Below are 22,790 nucleotides of genomic sequence, written 5' to 3' on the forward strand. Positions count from 1 at the left end.
AATTCTATGAAAGTCATGATTGAATACACCCCCCTTAGTTCTTTAGTTGTGACTCTAAATTAGACTTTCAGTATTAATAATGTAAATTTAGTTTCCAAGTTTATAGTGAAGTGACAAAGTTAATCTATTAAATTATGGTTTTGTTAAAGTTTTGGGACCAAATTTGCTATTTTTACCTAGAAGTTGGGGACTATAGTTATACATTGCACATGATTGAGATATTAAATCCATAATTACATTGCAAATAATTGAGAATTGAGAGATTAACGGTTTGAAAACTGGGAAACGACTTTTGGAAGTCATTTTTCTAATTTCATAGTGGTTGGCTATAAGTGGTCCTGGAAAATGAAGTCACCAAGGAATACACATTCTAGAATAATCGGTTTTGGCATAAAATGTCTTCCAAGACTTTTACTTGAAAGTCATTTTTCATAATCTTATCTCATGCTCAATTCTCTTTCGTTCCATCTAAGTGGTGTCAAATGAGCAAGTTGACTTACCATTTGTATGGTTATTATTATTATTATTATTTTGGATAAATGGAAGGGCGGAGCCCCGGAAAGCAAAAAGCAAAAATCAATCCCCACGGGCACAAGGCACCCCTACAATATCATTTTGGATAAGCAAATCCAGCTCTCTATGAGGGCAAGCCGGCAACAATACCAATTCAGGATCCATTCAACTATTCATCGCAAGCCAATGGGTAACTTGATTTTGTTCTCGCAACACGTGGTAGCAATTCACCTCCCAGTTTTTCATCATCCAATTCTTACATTCAGATAAATTGTTGTTCATGGAGCCTCCACCAGTGGTGTCAAAATTGAAGTCATTGATCCACCTGACAATATTCGCCGAGTTACTTTGGATAGTGATCTTATTCCGATTAGTTAAAATATGATTTTAATCGAACTAGGCAAATGAATAAAAGTCTTGGTCCAACCCGTACAAGTCTATAATACAAAAGATTAAAAAAACATCCAAGTCTTTTTTTTTTTTAACTTTAATTTCCTTATACATATCACATTTATAACTTCCCAATTAAAATATGAATTAGACTAGGCCGGACTAAACAATAAAAATCTTGACGGGCCTACAACCCCATAAAGTAAATAAAAAAATTAATTTTTTTTTTCAATTTCTCTAGTTCAGATTTCAGAACTATTTTAGTGTTAAATAACCGTTAAATCAGGGCCAAATTTGTAATTTTGTTATAGTCAAGGGACCATTTTGGTAATTAATTTTTTGATTGAAATGGTCCCTTGACTGTAATAAAATTACCAGTTTGATCACGATTTAACGGATATCAAACAGTAAAATAAACGGAGGACCAAAATTGTTAAATTTTCAAAAGTCGAAGACTTAATTGGACAAAAAAAAATTATCAAGGACCAAATTAATAATTTCACAATAATCGAGGGACGGCAATAAACTTTTTTTTCTACCTCTCCAATTTTCTATTATTGTGAAAAGTCCTCCATTTCTCGGTAAACAAGTAAACAACCCCATAACCTCTTTACATTCCCCTCGCTCCCTCCCCAATATTTTATCATCGCTCTTTCCTGTGTTGTAAGTTGCTAGGCAGTTGGCACACTCCCATGCGGGGACTATCAAGAACCAGAGCCCTACTTTTCCCTAAACCTTCCAACTTTTCTTCATCTACTTCGATTCCCGCCATTCCCATTCTTGATAATGCAAACTCAAATTTCCATCCAACTGTAAAATCACTCTCTCAGCTGCTAATCCAACGCCCACCCATATCTCAGCTCAAGCAAATTCATGCCCAAATTCTCACTTTATCACTCTCTTCACACCCTTCTTTAACCAACTCTCTTATCCACTGCTATCACTTCGCCCACGACCTTTCCTCTGCTAAACTTTTGTTCAACAAATACCCTTTGCCCACACCGCCAATCTTGATATGGAATCTCATGATCCAAGCATACTCTAAGCTTCAGAATTCTCCTGAACCCATCAATATTTTTCGCAAAATGCTAGCTTTAGACCACCCCTTTCGGGTTATTCCTGATAAGTACACATTCACTTTCCTCATCACATCATGTGCCCACCAAATGTCGTTGGTGCATGGCGTAATTGCACATGGGCTAGTGATGAAAATTGGGTATGCGACGAATTTGTATGTGGCCAATTCGTTGGTTAATATGTATGGCATTTTCAAGAGAACAGATGACGCTTGCATGGTGTTTGATGAAATGCCTGAGAGAGATGTGTTCTCATGGACTAGTTTAGTATGTGGGTACGCAAAGAATGGAGAGATGTGCCAAGCACTTGAAGCCTTTGGTAAAATGCCAGTGCGCAATGATGTTTCTTGGGCTGTAATGGTTTCTGGTTTTGTTGGAAGTGGGAGGTACATGGAAGCTCTAAGATGTTTTCGTGAAATGTTGTCTGGCAGTGAGAATAAGGTAAAGCCTAATGAGGCTGTTCTTGTTTGTGCTCTCTCTGCTTGTGCTCATCTAGGAGCCTTGGAACAGGGTAATTGGATTCACACTTATATTGACAAAAGTGGAATTCCATATACTTCAAATGTATTCACTGCTCTTGTTGATATGTATGCAAAATGTGGGAGAATAGATTGTGCAGAATTAGTATTTGATAAAATAACAAGACCAGATGTTCACAACTTTACGAGTATGATATCTGGGCTGTCTATTCATGGACTTGGTAAAGATGCCTTCGCTGTGTTTAATCGGATGTTAGATGAAAAAATCAGTCCAAACGAAGTGACAATTTTAGGAGTTCTAAATGGTTGTAGCCATTCAGGTCTTGTGGAAGAGGGTTCCTCAGTCTTCTATAATATGGAGAGGTCATGGGGGATTGAACCCAAGATTGAGCACTATGGCTGTTATGTTGATTTACTTGGCCGTGCTGGTTACTTGGAGAAGGCATTTGAAGTAGTCCAAAGCATGCCACTGGAACCCGATATTATTTTATGGAGGGCTTTGCTCAGTGCATGTAGAATTCATCGTAATGCTGATCTTGGAGAGAGCATTATAAACTATATTAAGGGCCTTGGATCTTGTGGATCTAGTGGAGGTGAGGTACTTCTTTCTAATTTGTATGCTTCTCTAGGGAGATGGGAGAAAGTTATTGAACTGAGGAAGGCAATGGGTGAGAGGAAAACTCAACCTGATATTGGTTGTAGCTGGATTGAGGTGAATGGTGTTGTTCATGAGTTTCGTGTTGCTGAAAAGTTGCACCCACAGATTTTACAAATTCAGGAAAAATTAAAAGAAGTATTGAACAAGGCTCGTGAAGCAGGTTATGTTGCTAATACCATGCATGTGTCATTTGATCTTATTGAAGAGGAGAAGGAGCATGCCGTGGCATGGCATAGTGAGAAGCTAGCTGTTGCTTATGGACTGCTAAGTACTATGTCTGGGACTACTATCCGCATTGTTAAAAATTTGAGAACTTGTGAGGATTGTCATTCTGCTCTGAAGGCCATTTCAAAAGTTTATAAAAGAGAAATTATTGTGAGAGATCGCTCTCGTTTCCACACTTTCAGAGGAGGAAATTGTTTATGCAATGACTATTGGTAGTTTTTTACTTTGCAGTGTTGAAAGCATTTGGTACAAATAAAGAATGATCGAGACCAATGTTATTAACAGGATACTATAGAGTATTGTAGTTCAAGCTTTGCATTTTTAGAATGAACTGTATACAATGCAATCAAGCAATATTGAATATGGAGTTAAAGCTTTGCACTCAGATATAAGCTGTTACGACAATTTCTGATTTTCCAATTTTGGTGGATGCCATCTTTTGTAGCACATTTCACTTTCCACTTCAGCATTATCTGAGCTTCTTGCCAGGTACTAGTATTAGTCAAGTTCTTCTTAACTTAATGATTCTGGTGATATTCTTTTGCAGTGTTGTGTGTATCGTTCAACTATTAAATTTCTTATATAAATTCCAGCCATGACTTGTTACTTTTGAAAAATAAGTAGAATAAAATACTCAAGAACCCCATACAAGCTATCAACTAAAAAGTTCAGGAGGAACATAGCTGTATAGTTGTGTATTGCCAGATGCCTTGGGGCTCCAAAGCTGAATCACTCCTTTTTTTTATGATTTTAAGATACTAATTAGCAATTTCTTGGTAAAAACAGATGTTTTTCTTCTTTCTTTCTGTTGAAATCCAGAGTTAGTCTAGTCAATAGAAATGGAAGAACCTTGATCAAATAAGGAGCAAATTTGCTCCATTTCATTTGACTTATAATGTTATCAGATCAACCTTCTTGATCTGTCAGGGTTCATGAACAGAGTGTTGGTAGGTTTCATATGTGCTTCCCTTTTTCTCTGCCTTCTCTTTCAATCAATGAATCTTTAGATATTTTATTTTTTGGGTGATGAGGGAAACCCACAGCCACAACCTGAGGGTGTGAACTGGGTAAATTCCGCCTTGTAACCCTATCCGGCAAAGGATCACAAGGAGGTAAACCAACCTAGGTTGCCCATAGCTGACCGGCTCAAACCAATAAGGCCAATAGGCCACTCCCGAGAGTCGAACTTGTAACCTTGTAGTTAGCAAGTCAACAGCCTGACCAACTTGATTGTGGTTGCCCCTAGCAGTCAAATTTGTGTAGCCCAATGTTATATGAAATGGTGAATCTTAAGAAAATGGTCCTTTATCTCTGACTTCTGGAGTAAATCTCTACATACAATTATTAAAGAAAGCAATACTGTAAGCTACACATATACTGCCATGCTTAAAAGCTCATAAAGAAAATTCCTAACTCATTCCTTTTTTTTTTTCCTATGCCAGAATCTGGAGCTGACAAGAATTCAAGTAGGTTTCATCCAGAATACTTCTGAATGATTCCCAAATCTTGGCAATAAGGCCCAAAAGTCTACCACCTGGTTGAATTAAACACATTTACAGCTGAGGCACTGAGACCTTGCCAGATTTAATTGGCCCAAATGGGAGGGATAGGAACCGCTTTTTCTGGTGAAGATTGTTGTGCAACAAACTTTTATTCAATTAAAATTATTCTTCTACACCATGAAAACATTATTGTAATGGTTTGAGGCCTCCGAAAGTTTAGGTGGAGATGCAATTATTACTGGTTAGTTACAAGTTCTTTCACCTATCTGAATAGAGTAGTGCGAATTAAATGAAGCTCCCATCACCAGAGATGATATGCCTGCTTTATGAAGCTGGACCACCATTACATTAATGGTCAGATTTGGGTTTGATTGATTACAACTTCCATCCTCAAGTAGTAAACAAGCTGTAAGTTTCCTCTACATCAAGTGTACCTGTTACTGCCCTAGCTCCTCTACTTTATAGGACCACTTTACTCTTTTCGATTTCTAGTAAAATATGTTTATCTGGGATTTGATTTTTATGTTCTTGGAGATCAAGTTTATCAATAGAGATTCAATTTGTATATGCTAATCTTGTTCAGTATATTATACAGTTGCAAAAATGGGACAGAAAAAGAAGAGAAAAGCTACTTTTTATTTTATTCTTGAAGGGCATATCAGAAAAAGGGAAAGAAGGATCTAATGGAAACTAGGAGGAGAAATGATTCCACTTCTCCCAATGCAACAGAGTTGGCTGATATGATTGCTCAAAGTCAAAAATGTACAAAGCATGATGATCACAAAGTATTCTCTAAAGCTTTGCTCAGCTCTCTATTCATTCTTTCATATATACAAAATTGTCTTTGTTTTTTGAATTACCGAGTCAGAATGAGTACGGATACAAACTCGTAACCACAAGGTCACGAGTTTGAATCCCAACCCTCTTGGTTTGAACCTGTTAGCTATGGGCAACTTAAGTTGGTTTATCTCCTTGTGGTCGTTTGCCGGCTAAGATCACAAGGTGGGGTTTACCCAATCCACAAGATAGTGGCCTACGGGTTTTGCTCGTCACCCAAAAAAAATTGTCTTTGTTTTTGCCTGAAATCAGGTCTTATGATTAAGCAGATACCTTTCCAACTTTAATTGGCATCTGAGAAAGTATAGTCTACTGCAGGGTGGGGTTATGAGGTCTGCAATACAAGGGAGGAAGCTGGACCATTTGTCATTTACTATTTAGAATGTGGACTGGTTCAACTCCAGGTCTAATGACCCACCTATTAAAATGCTTGATTGAGGTTTATGCTGTAGTTATTGGGGTTGCTTTTGCTAGTGGGCTCATTGAAGGAATCTTTATGAGGGTTTTTTCTTTTAAAGGAAAAAAAAAATATTTGGGAAGATATTCAATCATAAAATCTGGTGCATTGGATTTTATATAGACTATAAATAAATATATGTTGTGTTAGAAGGTTGGTGTAATGGTGTGGGTGCATTAATAATACAGTCCTCCCCTTGGATGCTAGGCCATGGGTTCAAGTTTTGAAAATAATGTCTGTAAAATAGTGAAACTGTGCAGGTGTATTTGCAGACCTAACATAATGTGTAAATTTTACATACAGAAATGTGATGTTTAAATATATTTTTGTACCAGTGGCATCAAACCCTTCCCTTTATACGGGAGGTGGTGGGTTCGAGTCTCAGTGGAGACAATACTGACTATTGTGCTTCAATGGAGATACTGCATTGTAATAGATTAGTAGTATTCAAAATATATATATATATATATATATATATATTTTTGTACCTAAGATTCTTTAATGCATTATAAAGTAAGATATTTATGAAAGTAGATATGGGCCTCTAAATTCCATTAAAGCATTCCTTCCAATCTTTTTGAGGATTTGTTATGCCTCTCTAATTTGTACTCTTTTTTTTTTTGGAGACGTGGAGATTAGGTTTAGCCCCATCCTCTCTAATTTACACACATACACAATAAATAAATATAGAATTATGCTAGTCACTCCTAAAAAAATTCTTCATTATTTTCCCTCTTAACATGAAATTATTTGATTGGTTACTTTACTTTTTTTTTTTTTTTATTAAAAGTTAGTGGGGGCATCTAATTCATGACACCCAATAATTACAAGTCATGTCATGGATGGAACTGACAAATTATACTATGGACCAGGGTTTACCTTACATTATGGACCTTAGTCTAAAATAACATTTAGAATATATCAACTGTAGGCACATAATTTTTAGACTAAGGTCTATAATGCAAGATGAACTTGGTTCATGGTATAATAATTGTTTGTAACCATCCATGATCCATAGTGGTTTTATATCCACATTATTGCATATTTCAAAGCTTGTATCCGTAGTACAAGTTCAAGAAAATTTTGAGATATTTTCATAACTTGTTCTTCTTTTGTTGAATTACTTTGTTATAACATGAGTAATTTGTCAATTTCTTGTATCTCATAATTTTGATCATTATCAAAGTGTCACTGCATTTTTTTCCTTTTTTCCCCTTTGCTTTAAAATGGCTGATATTCCCTAATTGACGATTAGGATGCGTTCTCAATTTTCTCCTAGCACCAATACTTATGTGTCCCATACCAAAGGAATGATAAAAAGTTAAATAAAATTGATGTAATAGGTGTAAGAATTCTGCATTTTATTCTTGACCAATTTCATAAACCAAAAGTGTGGTTATAGATTTCAAAAACATAAAATTAAAGAGGAGAGGTTTATCCCAAATAAGTCCAATTTTGAAGGAGAGGGATGTGGCAATGGTGGTGGAGGGAAGGCGATGGAGATGTGAATGGTTATGGAGGCAATTTTTATTTTATTTATAAAAATTGTATTTTTGAGTACTATTGACTCTATTACAAAGTAGTATCTGTTCTATATTTTCTCTATCTATTGCAACTCAAATAATTCATACTCCACTACCGGGATTCAATCATGTGACATTTCCTCAAGAAGAATTATAGATGCGTCATCTGAGTACAAAGTACTTGTCGTAGAAATTGTATTTAATACAACATAGTAATTAAATTATATTGAAAAATAAAATCAAATCGTTGTAGATTTGTAGGGGCATTAGTGATTGAAGCAAGCATATATCACAGGCAGATATTGCACTACGTATAGTTTTCTATCAACGCATAATTAACCACATATGTGTTGAGCATATAATATATAAACATAAATGTGCAATCCAACTATCAGCTGAGGCTTTTAGTTGGATGGAGCAGATTCAATTGTATGAATGAATATATGATGCTCAATAATGCAGATAGATAAGCTTTTGACTAGGTGAGCCCCATCCATTATATTGTTTGAATTAACAACTATGTGTTTGCACGCATGCAAATGATGCTTTTTGCCTTGTGCCTCTTGTTGTTTTCCTTTTGTCCTTAAGATTAACTTTCAGTTCCAAATATCTTGTCCTCTCCTCGATCTCACTTCAATTCATTTCTTCTGCATTCGTGTGTACCCTTCAATTCTGTACTGTCCCCCCCCATAACTTGTAAATAAAGCACTCACATTTTGAATAGTCCATTCATCAACTTGTTGGTCTCTGGTAGGTGAAACTCAAATCAAATCCAATCCAATCCCTTTATTTATGTGAACCAGAGCGAGATGCCCATCCCCATCCAGTTTTTATAACAACAAAGTCGATGACTAGATTGACAACAATATGTATGTGTAGTACTAGTGTTATTGAAATGTTAGTAGTGTGGTATATTTATTCCAGGGCATGTTCTAATTTCCAAGTGAGGCACATTACATACCCTATAAAAAGCTGGAACTGGGCCCCACAAGGCTAATTCAAGTGGTAGACCGCCTAACCTAGAGCTAAAACTCTTCGTAACTCTTTAGAATGGAGATGGATCCTTTATGTGTAGACTCACAGAGACAACCACATGGACTTATTGGGAGGCTACATAGCTGACCCATAATTTACCTCATGGGGACTGGAATTCTGGAGATTTAAGATTAGTCTAACCTAAGCTAGGAAACTGAACCTGAATTAAATGATGCAATAAGAATATGATTAGAGTTTTGCTATACATTTTTTTGGATGTGATTTCTGCATCTCTGAATCACTAGAAACAAAACCAATTAAAAACTAGCCATTTCCTGAACTCACAAAGTACACCAGATCAGAATCTCATACACAGTAACATACATATATATGTGTATATAAAGCAATGAATATCAGCTTGCAGCTTCAGAGATGCTGTTCAAAGATGGTTGCCATGCTTTGCATTTCACTGCTCCTGCTGCTGATGAGTTCCCCCCTGACCTATGTTTTATCTGCACATATATACATCTTTATTAGATTATAATAATAATTGGAAATTAAAGCATTTAAGAAAAAAATGTTTATATTAACCTGATTACAGTGCTCCTTATTTTCAGATCTTGCAATAAGTCCTGTCTTGGAATCTGAAGTTGGTTTTGGTCTCATCTTTTGTTGCTTCTCTATTGGCTCCGCTTGCTGTTTCATCTTCCCATTCTTTTTAGCCCACAACCCTTTCATTACCTCTGAACAACAAACACAAAAATCCAAAAACTCGTCACTAAAACCATAATCAAAACAGAATCTACTCTAATCTAATCTATTCAACAGATCCTCTGATCTCTTCTAATCTTCCTGCTGGTGTCGGTTACACATATTTCTCCTCCATTCAAAACCTTGAAAGAGAAATAGGGATCGGAGAAGAAACTTAATTAACACCAACTAACCTTGAGTGGTGATTAGTCTGTAAACATGGCCGAGAAGGAGAGTATCTGTGGGCTTGAGAAGCTTAATGCGGGTAATGCGAACGGGGATGTTGTTCTTGTTGTCGTTTGTAGCGCCGGCGGCGGCGGCGGCGGGGTTGAAAGTGGTGGTCGTGAGGAGGAGGGCGACGTAGTGGCCGGGATTCATCTTCATGATGTCGCTCGCCGGAACCGGCCAGTAAAGCTTGTCAACTCGCCCGCCGCCGGGATGTTGGATTAGCAGAGTTGCATTGTCCACTGCTTGGCAATTTCCCATCTCTCTCTCTCTCTCTCTTAAGAGGAGTGGAAACCTAGGTTGCAGAGAGTGAAAATGAGGTTTAGGGAACTGGGGAGGAGGAATTGAAGAAGGAGAATCAACGCAGCTGCTCTCTCTCTCTCTATATCTCTCTCTCTATATATATCTCTATATACACCATTGCCACACCAACCCTTATATATATATATATTGGGGATTGGTTTTGATAAATATTTGTGTGGATACCAATACTTTTTAATCTTTTCCAAAAAAAATAATTAAAGTTGTTTCATTTTTATTTTTTTTTAAATAAAAATTGAAAGTGTATATAAAAATAAATATTTTCTATAAAATGTTTGGCATATATATAGTGTCATTGATAGATCAGATCACCATAGAAATACCAACAAAAAAGAATTGTTTTTTTACCTGGACTAGTAGTTTACTTAAGATTCTGTGTTTTGTGTGCCAGGTTTTTCAAACTTTAATAATTTCAATTCTAATTTCATTTTCACTTTTTGTCTCACGAATTCTATAATCTAACCAATTCTAATTTTATATTCTAATAATTTCGCCTCAGACCTGCTTTTTAATTTTTCTTTCTCTTTTTCCTTTTTCTCTCTCATCTCTCTTCCAATTGGCATCTCAAAAATCAAAAAGAAATTACTACTATTGAGGATGCTTACACATTGTGTCATTAATGTATTCATTTTTTATATTTAATTATTATACATGTACTATTTATTAATTCGTATGATAGCCAGTTAATGAAGTAATAAATAAATATTTTTCTAAAAAAAGTATAAATAATGTCACATGGAAATGAATATTAGGTGGTAATTTTAATTGAAAAAAAATAGCATTATTCTAAATATATTCTTAGAAGTGTTATGCAGACAAGAATTTGATAAATGACATGATAAAGTGTTTGCACGAGGGGTCAATTAACTATATGAATAACATGGTTTGGACGGATCCATTCTTGAAAAGAGTAATTAGACTAAAAATTTTATGTTTGAATATGTGAGCATAAATATAATATATATGTGCAGTACAATTATCAGATTAGGTTTTTAGTTGAGATGAAGCACATGCTTTAATTTGGTATCAGAACTATGCAAAAGGTCATGGGTTTGAACCTCTGCGTCATTCAATTTAATCTTTTCTTCCCGTCTCCTTTCTATACGTATATTTCTTTATAAAAATTTTTTATATGGAGTAACAATTTTTCTATTTATTTCATAAATGAATCTTAACGGTGATAAGAAAAAAATAAAAAACGTTTTAAAAACTATTTTTCCAATATAATATATTAATATAAGTATATCTTATTATACTAAATACTATTAGTATTGATGCTTATAATATTTGCTATAATTACAATTAGGGAGATCTATATAATTGTATCATGTATAATCTGGTACGGGTGTAAATATATTTTGTATAATTTTTTTTTATATAATTATAAGTAACGTGGTTACTTATGATAATGTAAAACTCTTTGAAATTAAATAATTAAAACTCTTTGAAATTAAATAATTAACTTTTTTGCTTAGTTTTTATTTTGTTTTCCTTTAAAAAAAAATTGTTTGTGGTAATAGTGTGTGACAACGTTATTAGAATGTACTTTGGTTAAGCAAATGTAATGATGGGGAGACGTTACAGAGATTAATGAGTGAGTAAACTCATTATGACCACGTGTTTTTATCATCTCTTCTCCTCTATATCCCCCACAGCCCCACTCCTACGTTACATTCCACTTCACGCGTCTTGTCCCTTTACAAAATTAATCTTGTGACAAATTCCAAACTCTTTCGTATTCTGACCTGACATGATTGAAAAACGGTAAGTTATTTTGTTTAGAGTCACTATGAAAATGATAAATCATAGTGATTCAACTAATTAATAAATGTAAGATTTTTTTTTTCAATGTACACAATAACTTTTTTCTTTTTGAGAGGTAACTCTCACATTGCTACTGATAAGACTCGATCTGCTTTTATGATAAATTTTATTTATATGACTAATTAAGGGGCAATAATTTTACCAAACAACTTGTACTCAAATGACACTTTTGTGACTCTCACTGAAAGAATATTACAAGATCAAATTTCGATAATGAAGTATTGATTTTTTGTACTATAACAAATAAAAATATAATTATATTGTAATAAAATTAATAGTACTAAAAAAAGAGACAATAATTTGATTAAGTTTGAGGTAGACGCAGTAGAAGTGAGGATGGGGATTGGGGGATTAGAAGGGACAGCAAAGGCGTGAAATTCAGTGGGAAAAGAGAGAGCGGGGGGCCATCGGAAAACGCACATCCCTCACTCACGCGCAAAGCGTGCCTTCTCCCCCTCCCGCGGCCTCTCCCTAATCACTGCTTTGTTTCTCTCCCCCCACACACTTCTCATCATTTTTCTTACAATCTTTTTGTCCCATTTTGCCATAATATATGCACCAAATTTTATTTTTTTTAAATGTGATATTTTATTAAGAAAAAAACATTAGTTTTAGTCTCTTTTCAGTAATATTGACTCTGGTATAATATAGTATAAATGAGGCTTAAACCAACCCCTCCCACATGGAGGTACAACCGGGTGTTACTAGACCACAAGGTCATTGGCTTAGTTTTAGTCTCTCAGTTATACATATATTCGTAATGTAAAACCAGTTTATAAGCTATTGTAAGTGTAAAATAATAATGTTTAACTTAAGAATAAGAGTCAAATAAGTTATCCAATTACACACCAAGTTAAAATTAGGTCACTCAACTCAAAAAATTACAATGGGTCCCTGAACAACGCAAGTTAATGCAATTACACCTAAAATGACTTGACATGTCGATTCTTTTATTTAAAAATAATTTTTAAAATTTTATTTTAATAATTTTAAATAAAATAATTATTCTGAAATTAAAAAAGGCCGCAACTTTTTTTTTAAATAACTTCAAAATAATTATTTTATTTAAAATTATTAAAATAAAATTTAAAAATTACTTTTAAATAAAGGAATCGTCATGCCAACGGTAAACAAGTCATTATAGGTGTAATTGCATAAAATTGCGTTGTTCAATGACTTAATTGTAATTTTTTTAGTTTAATGACCTAACTGCAGTTTAGTGTGTAATTGAATGACTAATTTAACCTATATTTCTTTAATTTATATGAGCTTAGACATTATTTTAAGATAAACTAAATATGAAAGTAGGATAAAATGAAATAATATTAAGGAACGTGCTAAATGATGTAACGAGCATTTCCAAATGGGAAAAAAGGAGTCATTTCCATTGTTGGTCCTATTGTTATTGTGGCATTGCCAATTTTAGTCTACTTCATTAATTTTTGTCACATTACAGTCAGTCTTATTTAGTCATTGCCACTTTTAGTCCACCGTTAAAATTTTCGTCAAATGGCCGTCCAAAATAGGGATATTTTTGGTCTTTTCATGCTTTAGTCATCTCCTAGACCATGAACTTATTTTAAATTGGACCTTGACCAACTGGTATAATCCGATCCTGGTCTACACTCGACCCCATTTTTTCAAGCAGGTTCAGGATTAGTTCAATCCTGAATTGATCTGTGGCCACCTATACGAAGTATTAGTGGTGTTTGATTAGAATTATTAAGGGAGGAAAGCAGGCCTAGAATTTGCCATATTACCACACCCCTATGTCAAAGTCTCGATGCTGACTAGTCAAATTAAAAATAAATTATTCAATTATATATATATATATATTTTTTTTTTTTTTTGAATTCTACTGACTCGGTTACATTCACAATGTAGTATCTGTCCATAGTTACTTTCTCAACCTACTGAAGCACAAAGAGTCAACAGATGCCTCTACTGACACGATAAATAAAATATTCAGCTAGAGCTGCTCCTGTATAAGGAGCGAGGTATTGTAATGTAGCAGGGGAATCCGTGGTTTCGGCTACCACAATAGTGTATTCCATCGCCCCCCTTTCCTGTAAGGTAGTAACTACCTGAGCCACAGAAGATGTTTTTCGCTCAATAGCTACATAAACACATATTACATTTTGACCTTGTTGATTGAGAATCGTATCCGTGGCTACTGATGTTTTACCGGTTTGTCTGTCCCCAATAATTAATTCTCGCTGACCACGTCCTATAGGGATCATCGAATCGATAGCAATAAGCCCGGTTTGAAGAGGCTCATATACGGAACGACGTGAAATAATAGTTAAACAAACATTAATAATTCAAATATTCAATAAAATTTTAAATTCAATAACTTATCCATATAATCTAAACAAAAATTAATATAAAATCTAATAATAATTCCCAACATACATAAAGTGTTTGAAAAATTAAAGTTCATCAAACATTACAATATTTTATCATATTCTTATTTTTATCTTATTAAGGAATTTAAGATTTAGTCATTGCAATCACATTATAATCAACATTAGTTTTACATTTTAAAAAATAATAAAAATTACTAGCTGAAGTTCATAACGAGACAGTTGATATATATGTATATATATATATATGTAAAAGGCAGCTTTATCCAACATCGTGACGTCTTCATCATATCCGAAAAGGGCTTTTTGCCTTCACAATCGTATTCCATATTTATCTCCACATTCAAGTGTTCAACACACTATTGTTGTTTCCCAGCAAAGTAACACAAACATTAGAATCAAAACTACTTTATTTTATTTTCTCATCATTTCTTTTAAGCTGCCTACATCTCTTTTTGTCTAAGCGTGGAACAACTCTTCAATTATTGTTACTTACTTTTTACATTATTTCAGTGTAATACTGTCTATTTTAAATCTCGTTTGTACAAATTTATTTTTTTACACTTACACCGTACAGAACCTTGATATTAATAGAATATTATCCACACTTATACTGTAATATATCTTCCTTTTTTTTTCTTTTTTTCTTTTTTTAAATTTGTGGGTAAGAAATTAAATGGCCAACCCCGGCCCAACACTTTGTTTATCTTAATTAAAATTGAACATTGTATTCCATTTCAGCTAAAAACATGATAGTACTATACATAGTCTCTTTTTTGCATTGGCTTAAGATTAGCTCTGATATCAAATTAAATGATATGTTTTATCTTAATTAAAAGGCTCAATGGTCAATTATATTACTCGGTAAATATATATATATATATATATATATATATATATATATATATATATATATATATTTTACAACTTCCTAGAAAAATAATAATAATAGAATTAGTCCTATTGTTGCTTCCCCTTTAATTTATCTTTTTCCTATGCTCCACAACTAGTACTACACAAAAGAGGAGTAGATATAGTCAAAGAGGACATGATTATGAAATGGGCAGCAAAGTGGTAATTGGTCAAATAATTAAGTCTTCCATATACATGCCTCCTATTTTAAGCTTGGGTGGAGAAGATATATATGCAATTATATGTTTTTTTTTTGTCAGACCACGAGACGTATCCAGACTAACCTCTGTTTGCACCGGTCCGCCCTAATTAAGGGACAAAGTGCTGGTCAGACTATTGGTGTTTTCATGCGAGATACTGGGTTCAAACTCCCGACCTCTCTTAAGAGATGAGAGTGCACGACAACTCATGCCAACCAAGTTGGTTATATGCAATTATATTTTGCAAATGATATGATACCGAGTTTTGACAAATTAAAAGGAATTGTAAGTACATGAAATAATAATAATAATACATGGGATTGCTTCAATTATGACTCATGCACCATCATCTTCATGCTTTGGTCCTCAAAATTGAGATCATGCTATAATTACTTGTTCCATTTCAATTATACTCATTTTGACAAATTAATATTGGCTTTAAGCCTTTAACTACTAAAGTCAATAGTGGATGACCACAATCCAATTATAACTCATTCATGCATGCAGTATTCCAAACAGTGATGACATGCATTGTTAGATACTAAATTATTGAATTTTTTTTTAAATATTACTATTATTAATGGCTTATTGAACAAAATCCATCACAAAACTGGATAATTAGGGGTAAAATTGGCAAGAAACATGACTAACTCTTAGATAGGATGTTGAAAGAAATGACTTGTAAAATTATATTTTTGAAATCATATCCAAAAATGTTTATTTATATTAAAAGGTTATTGCTAAAAAAAGGTTCATACATACATACATACATATATATATATATATATATATATATATATATATATATATATATATATATATATATATATATATATATATATATATATATATATTGTAATTAATTATTATAGATTTATATCCGGAAATCTAAAATTTGGTAATTTAATATAAAATTTTGCCTCCTGTGACATCAAATAATTATATATATTCAATTAACACTTAATTTTATGCTTTTATTTCAATATAATGACTTCTTCTCTTCTTCTATCTTCTTCTTTTTTTGACAATAATGTAACAAAATTTCTACTTTATCAGTAGGGTATGGTTAAGTCAAGTTTTTTTTTTTTTTTTTTTTTTTTTTTTGTTGTAAAGATCTAATAGTATAATTAAATTTAATTATTACAAAAATTAAACGTGGTATTAAATTATCAAAACTTAAAGATTCGAATATAATTATCATAAGTTACGTACAAAGATTTTTTTTTTTTCATCAAGACATTCATCTATCTTTATGAGACATGAGATGAAATTAAAGGTTTTATTTCACCAATTTATTTTTGTACTCCATAAAAATAAGGGTGTGTTTGGTTCGCACATGGGAATTAGAATTGGAATGGGTATCACATACTTAGTAATGGTAATGGATATTGATAGATGAAAGTATTTTACATGTTTGGTAATTGATAGTAAGGCGGAATGTGAATGATTATTAATAATTGGAGAAACGCTTGAGGAGGAAAGAAATGAAACTCTTATTTTATTAGGCTTATTTTATTAGAGAATGAATTTTGCAATTAAGAGGTAATCAAAGCACATAGTAGTGTTCTAAAAACCTCGACCAAACAATTTTGATACTCATTCCTCATAGCTAAACCTATCAACCAAACACACCCTAAGTTACTCATTATATTTCTTGGTCGGCAAGTGAGGCTAATATATCTTCCAAGTGAAAAAGAAATTTTATTACAATGTAGTATTTGAGCACAAAGAGACAGCAACACCTCCATTGAGGCTCGAATCCACCCTCTCTCATATGGAGATGCAGCTGGGTGCCACTAGACCACAAAGTAATTGCCATTTTAACTGTGATGTTAATTGTTTTATTGACACTATCAATTGATTAAGCGAGAATATCAAGTATAGTTTTACTTTTAATCAACTTTACCATATTAAATTTTTTTTTAATATTGATGATTTTTTATTGATCGAGCCCATCATAAAATTGAACTAATATTGAAAAATATGTGCTAAGATAATATTGGATTAATACGTAGAATGGTACATATTTTAGTACATGTTTTCTAATATGTGTAAATAGTGTGTGTTTATAATCCTACATGACGCACGTTGTTGTGCATTTTAATACATAGAATGATGCGTTTTATTACGTATGTTGATGAATTTTAAGTGAATAGGTGCATTTGGTTATAGTGTGAAATGGTATGTTTTATCTGTCCTCTCTGGTGCATTTTAGTACGTAGAATGGTGTGTATTATTACCACATATATATATTGTGCGTTGATTTGATGACTTGATGTAATCTAATGGCTGAAAAAAGGCTGCACCGCCACACCTAAGGAACATGCCACACTTGAACTCAACTATATATATATACAGTGTTGCAAAAATCCCGCCTAGGCGTCTATTAATCCCCGCCTAGGCGCTAGGCGCTGGTCGACCGCCTAGCGTATCACCTTAAATGGTGGTCTAGGCGGCTGGCCGGCTAGCGACCGCCTAAGCTCCGCCTAGGCCGCTTAGACACTGTCTGCCTATGCTTCCTAGGCGCCGACTAGACCTTCTAGGCACCGACTAAGCCGCCTAGTCGGCGGATTAACTATTGTTCTTTTCTTTTTTTAATGGGTTATTTCACTCAAAACAACATCATTTTGAGCAAAATAACCCTAAATTGCACAAACTGTAGATATTTTTTAGGTTAATATTTAATATTTTAGAATTAACTATTAAAGTATTATATAATTTCTAATTATTAGTCTTTAAAAAATTTAAAATACTTAAACAAATTTTTTAAAAATAAAAAATAGAATAAAAAATACACGGGCGCCTAGGCGCCAATTAATCCCCGGCTAGGCGTCTTAGGCGCTAGGCGCTCCCCGAGCGCCCGAGGAGCGCTTAGCGATTTTTTCAACCATGTATATATATATATATATATATATATATATATATATAGACAGACTAAAAAATATGCAATGTGAATCAAATTGACTCTTCTCTTCTCTTTTCTTTTTTCTTTTTCTTTTCTTTTCTTTTCATATATGAAGTTTATTAAAAGGTAAGATTAATATTTGAACTTGAGGCTTATTATGTTAATTATTTGAATGCAAAGCTTAATCTATATTATTATATCAATTACAAAACAACTTTCAATGTGTATGTGAGTGTACAAAATACATCATGTAGGGGAAGCTAAGCTAGCCAATCAAAAAGTTTGAATGTTTGATAATTGGGGAGGGATGTACTTGGGAAAAAAACAACAACTACAGATCAAATGGTTTCCTTTCCAACCTCAAAATATATATAGGACAAACCTCAGTATCAAATTTAAAATGTTGGTCGAATATCATCTGAGAGGATTTCTGTCTTCGAATCCGACGAATGGCAATGTATTGTGCTCTCATTTCCATTTGATCTGCACTACCACCGGCCTCCAAATAATTAAGCTACATGATTCACCTGTCCATATATATATGATGTGTGAAAATTTTATTAGACGAGATACATCATATAATTGGATAATTCAGGGCTAATTGGTAACAAGCATGAATAATTGCAATTGTTATACCATGAACCAAGGTTCATATTGCATTGAGAACCCTGATACAAAAATTATGTACTTTTAGTTAACATATTTTGTACTTACAATTAACAGTTTCTGTAAATGTAAACAAATAACTTGATAATTGTTGACACATAATATGATAGTTACATATACATAAATTGTCAATTGCATATACAGAATGTTTCAACTACAGATAGAGAATCTGAAGGTTATTTTTGAACCATGGTCTACAATGCTGTAGCGTAGACTATGGGTTGTAAGTGCCTTTATGATCCATAATAATTAATACGGAGTACTATGCAATTGGGCTCAGGAAAGCAAGCCTGTCGCACAAGTCTAGAGCCGTCGATACGTGCTGACGGGGCGGGGCAGGCCTAAGCAAGGCGGGTAAAAAAAAAAAAAAAAAAGCCCGCTCCTTGGCGGGCCTGGGTTTTGCTGACCCGGACCGCCCTGCCTTAGGCCCGCGGGTTAGGCGGGCCCCGCCAAATTTTTTTTTGCTAGTTTATTGCTTTTCTAAATTTTATCATTTGTACACACAAAAATAATTAAAATAACGTATACATAACTCACAGAAAACATAATTAAAGCAACCTAAACATAACTCACATAATTCATCATAATTGATCATACATAAGTAATATAACAATAATTCAAAGTCCATAGTTCATCAAACTCACTAGTCACAACTCACAAGTCCAAAGCCCACTTGCGACTCATGTATTAAAAAAAAAAAAAGAAGAAGAAGAAGAAGAAGTTGCCGGCGACCAGAGGCTTGGTCGCCAACTTTAAAAAAAAAAAAAATACATGAGACGTAAGTGGGACTTGCGTCTCATGTATTTTATACCTGAAACGCAAGTCTAACTTGCATCTGTGGTCAACATTTCGAAAAGAAAAACAAAATACAAACGCAAGTGGGACATGCGTTTTTTACCTCAAACGCATGTCCCAAAATATCTTTTCTTATTTAGTATGCATTTTAAAATCGTCTTATTTTTGTCCATGCATAATAAAAGTGTAACATTCTAATTTTTTGTTTCCTTAACATCTAACCCCAAAGCTACTTTCCGGTCCAATTTAGTGATTTACCATCCAAATCTATTGGGTCCATGTTCCAAGATTTCATCACGAGTCCCCACTTCTTTTGGTTATTATAGAGGCAACTAAGGAAGTGAGTGAATCGAGCCTATGACTTTGCGGACACCAATTAAGCATTTCCTGGATTTTGAAATAATATCCTAGCGTGCTCATTCAAATATTTTGAAACCCCTACCAATAGCCATGCATCTCGATCGGTGAAACATGGCAATGCATGCAAACAAAACCAATAGCAGTATGGTAGTGTTAACCTGGATATCAGCCAACCTTCACATATACACCTCCTGGGCCACGTAACAGCACAATAAAACATGAGAAATTGATTCAGAATATAATCCTAGCCGCATATATAATATAATGGATAATGGATGGGCAAGAAATATCAAATATATGACTATGCACTCCTTTTTCCCTTAACCATCTTTGTAGGTAAAATCCCATCCCATCCCATCCCATCCCATGCAGATTATTGCAGGTTCCTCAGCTCCAAATTAAAGAACAAGTTTCACCTTGGCCGGCACCAAGGTTCCAGACAGAATTCCAATCCCACATCATCAAAGTATGTTGGAGCTGCTCGCTCAGTAAGTAGTCTATATCCAACCTCCTTTCACTGCAACCGCTGATAACTATATAGATCATGTTAAAATGAACCCGTCAGAACTCGCAGCCTAATATGATATATTCATCTAATTAAAATCATCAATTGTCTAAAAAAAAATACAAAGTTCAATTTCATAAATTTTGAAAGTTTGAAATATGGAGTATTTATAAAACTGATCCCGTATTTTTCTTTTCAACTTTTTTCCTTATTTGGTCATTAAACATGATACTATATATATATATAATATTAGTGGACTAATCTACACTTATAATAAGAGCCAATAATGTTAGACCATTAATTGGAACTAAAAAAATGTTGGTGTAATAGTCTGTTATAACATATTGTACTTTGTGTTCTTCTTATTGTGCAACCTCCAATTAAATTCCTAATATATCCTAATCTTTTATAATTTTACCAAATTTTCCGTTAAATATAACGAAAGTTTAACATTAAATTCTTTAGGCAATTTGTTTCTTTATTGCAGTTTTCAAACAAATTGGCAATATTCTATAATACAATTCTATATAGATTCCTAACTTAAAATTAGAATATTGAAATCTTAATAAGATTCTATAATACAGTTTTGTATAGATTTCTAACTAAACCTTTATTCTACGCAAAACAACAGTATATAAACCCCTCTCATTCTCACCCAAAACTAAACCTAACATATTCTGCAACACACCATACTTGACATTCTATAGGTATGATTGTTAAAATATTATCATGCTAATTCTATTATTTGTATTTGTACTCATAATGATTACAGTTTTTTTTTTTTTTGAAAAAATCAATGATGGTATACTCTTTAATTAGTATAACTTCAATATTGTTATGTAAATATATCTATTATATAATCTGTTCATCTATACTTGTATCCTTGTATGTAATGTTGTGGTTATCATTATATTCCTCTATAATCTACGTACACATTTTAGTTACTCCTAACTCCCTAATCTATGGTTTTTGAATTTATGTTGTGGTTCCCATTATATTATTTCATAACATCCTTTATGAACATATTTTCCATGACACAAGGATATTAGTAATGACAAATGTAGCAAAGTTAATTGATATTGACACGCAAACTGTGGGCTGGAGTTGTACAGTTCATGTCATTAAGAAAAACAAACCAAAAAATGCTATTGGAACGCCTGAGAAAAAGTATATGCTCATCGTACTTGAGAATGAAACAGTAAGTAAATAGTAAAATTTTTCTCCCTTTATCATTATTATTATTATTATTATTATTATTATATTTTTATCATTATTAGTATTATTATTATTATGAATATGCTCACATTCACCACCAACATCATTGTAAATGCTATATCTAAATGCAAGGAACTCGGGTTCAATCAATAGTGTTTGATAATGACATTGGAATGTATGATTTCACTTTACAAACCAACAAATGGTACATCATCTCAAATGTCATTGTCAAACCTGTTCGAACGAACTATAAAGTACTTGATCTCAAATACAATTACACATGGATTTTAAATGGTCGGACTGGTGTCCAAACAAGTGACAATGATGACACGCCATTTGCTCCCATGTAAGTGGTTTATTTAATTTGTTTCTACTTATTTTAGTTGCAATTTAGCTATTTACAATTTCGTTTTGTTTTATTAAAATATATAAGCATCGAGATTATTTCTTTGACTTTTATTAATTTAGCATTTTTTTCTCTCTCATTATTATATGACTACTTTAACCAATTAAGGAACACTAATTTAAAAATACGCATTGGGCATTGGTTTAATCGCGCAACGCACCTGTGATAACTAGTATTATATAAAACTAATCCCGTATAGTATTTTTCTTTTCAACTCTATATAATAAATGGAGCGTCAAATTCATCCTCTTTTGGTGGCCCATCAGCTGCAATCGCATTGGTCGGTAGTTGGGTTTTGTCCAATTACACTTCACCAATGGTTGACTAACTTCATCACAAACAATACAGATTCAACGGTTGTCAGATATATAGAGAGGCAAAAAAAAAAAAAAAAAAAAAAAAAATCAAAACCAGTAGGCATTGGAGAATGTTGTTGAGAGTTATTTATCATTATGATTATGACATCTGATCTACTGAGCTATAATCTTTCCAGATCTCCACCCTCCACCTACATATTTTACACTCTTCTTCATTCTCCTCTCACCCAATAAATGCATTATTCCTCCTCTCATCAATCAATCAATATATATATATATATATATATATATATATATATATATATATATATNAAAAAAAAAAAAAAAAAAAAAAAAAAAATCAAAACCAGTAGGCATTGGAGAATGTTGTTGAGAGTTATTTATCATTATG

The 22,790-nt window shown here is 33.2% G+C and overlaps 2 protein-coding genes across 2 annotated transcripts; one reads left to right on the forward strand and one right to left on the reverse strand.

The window, feature by feature from the left end:
• The first annotated feature begins 1,591 nt into the window (after positions 1 to 1,591).
• On the forward strand, positions 1,592 to 4,934 carry LOC116011057 (pentatricopeptide repeat-containing protein At5g66520-like). Its single transcript, XM_031250563.1, has 2 exons — positions 1,592 to 3,830; positions 4,784 to 4,934. The coding sequence occupies exon 1, from the start codon at positions 1,596 to 1,598 to the stop codon at positions 3,555 to 3,557; it is 1,962 nt and encodes a 653-aa protein (XP_031106423.1). The 5' UTR covers positions 1,592 to 1,595; the 3' UTR covers positions 3,558 to 3,830; positions 4,784 to 4,934.
• Positions 4,935 to 8,842: 3,908 nt separating this feature from the next.
• On the reverse strand, positions 8,843 to 10,022 carry LOC116009710. Its single transcript, XM_031248831.1, has 3 exons — positions 9,580 to 10,022; positions 9,227 to 9,378; positions 8,843 to 9,147 (listed from the first exon to the last, which is right to left on the reverse strand). Exons 1-3 carry the CDS (start codon positions 9,869 to 9,871, stop codon positions 9,049 to 9,051), a joined length of 543 nt encoding a protein of 180 aa, XP_031104691.1. The 5' UTR covers positions 9,872 to 10,022; the 3' UTR covers positions 8,843 to 9,048.
• Between the last annotated feature and the right edge of the window lie 12,768 nt (positions 10,023 to 22,790).

This window comes from Ipomoea triloba, chromosome 2, assembly GCF_003576645.1.
Source record: "Ipomoea triloba cultivar NCNSP0323 chromosome 2, ASM357664v1".
NCBI classification, from domain to species: domain Eukaryota; kingdom Viridiplantae; phylum Streptophyta; class Magnoliopsida; order Solanales; family Convolvulaceae; genus Ipomoea; species Ipomoea triloba.

Excerpts from the sequence above, each read along its gene's own strand:
- LOC116011057 (XM_031250563.1), top strand. The coding sequence starts at position 1,596 with ATGCGGGGACTATCAAGAACCAGAGCCCTACTTTTCCCTAAACCTTCC.
- LOC116009710 (XM_031248831.1), bottom strand. The coding sequence starts at position 9,871 with ATGGGAAATTGCCAAGCAGTGGACAATGCAACTCTGCTAATCCAACAT. Across the intron at positions 9,379-9,579 it reads CAGACTAATCACCACTCAAG|AGGTAATGAAAGGGTTGTGG; the intron begins GTTAGTTGGTGT and ends TTTGTTGTTCAG. Across the intron at positions 9,148-9,226 it reads ATAAGGAGCACTGTAATCAG|ATAAAACATAGGTCAGGGGG; the intron begins GTTAATATAAAC and ends ATATATGTGCAG.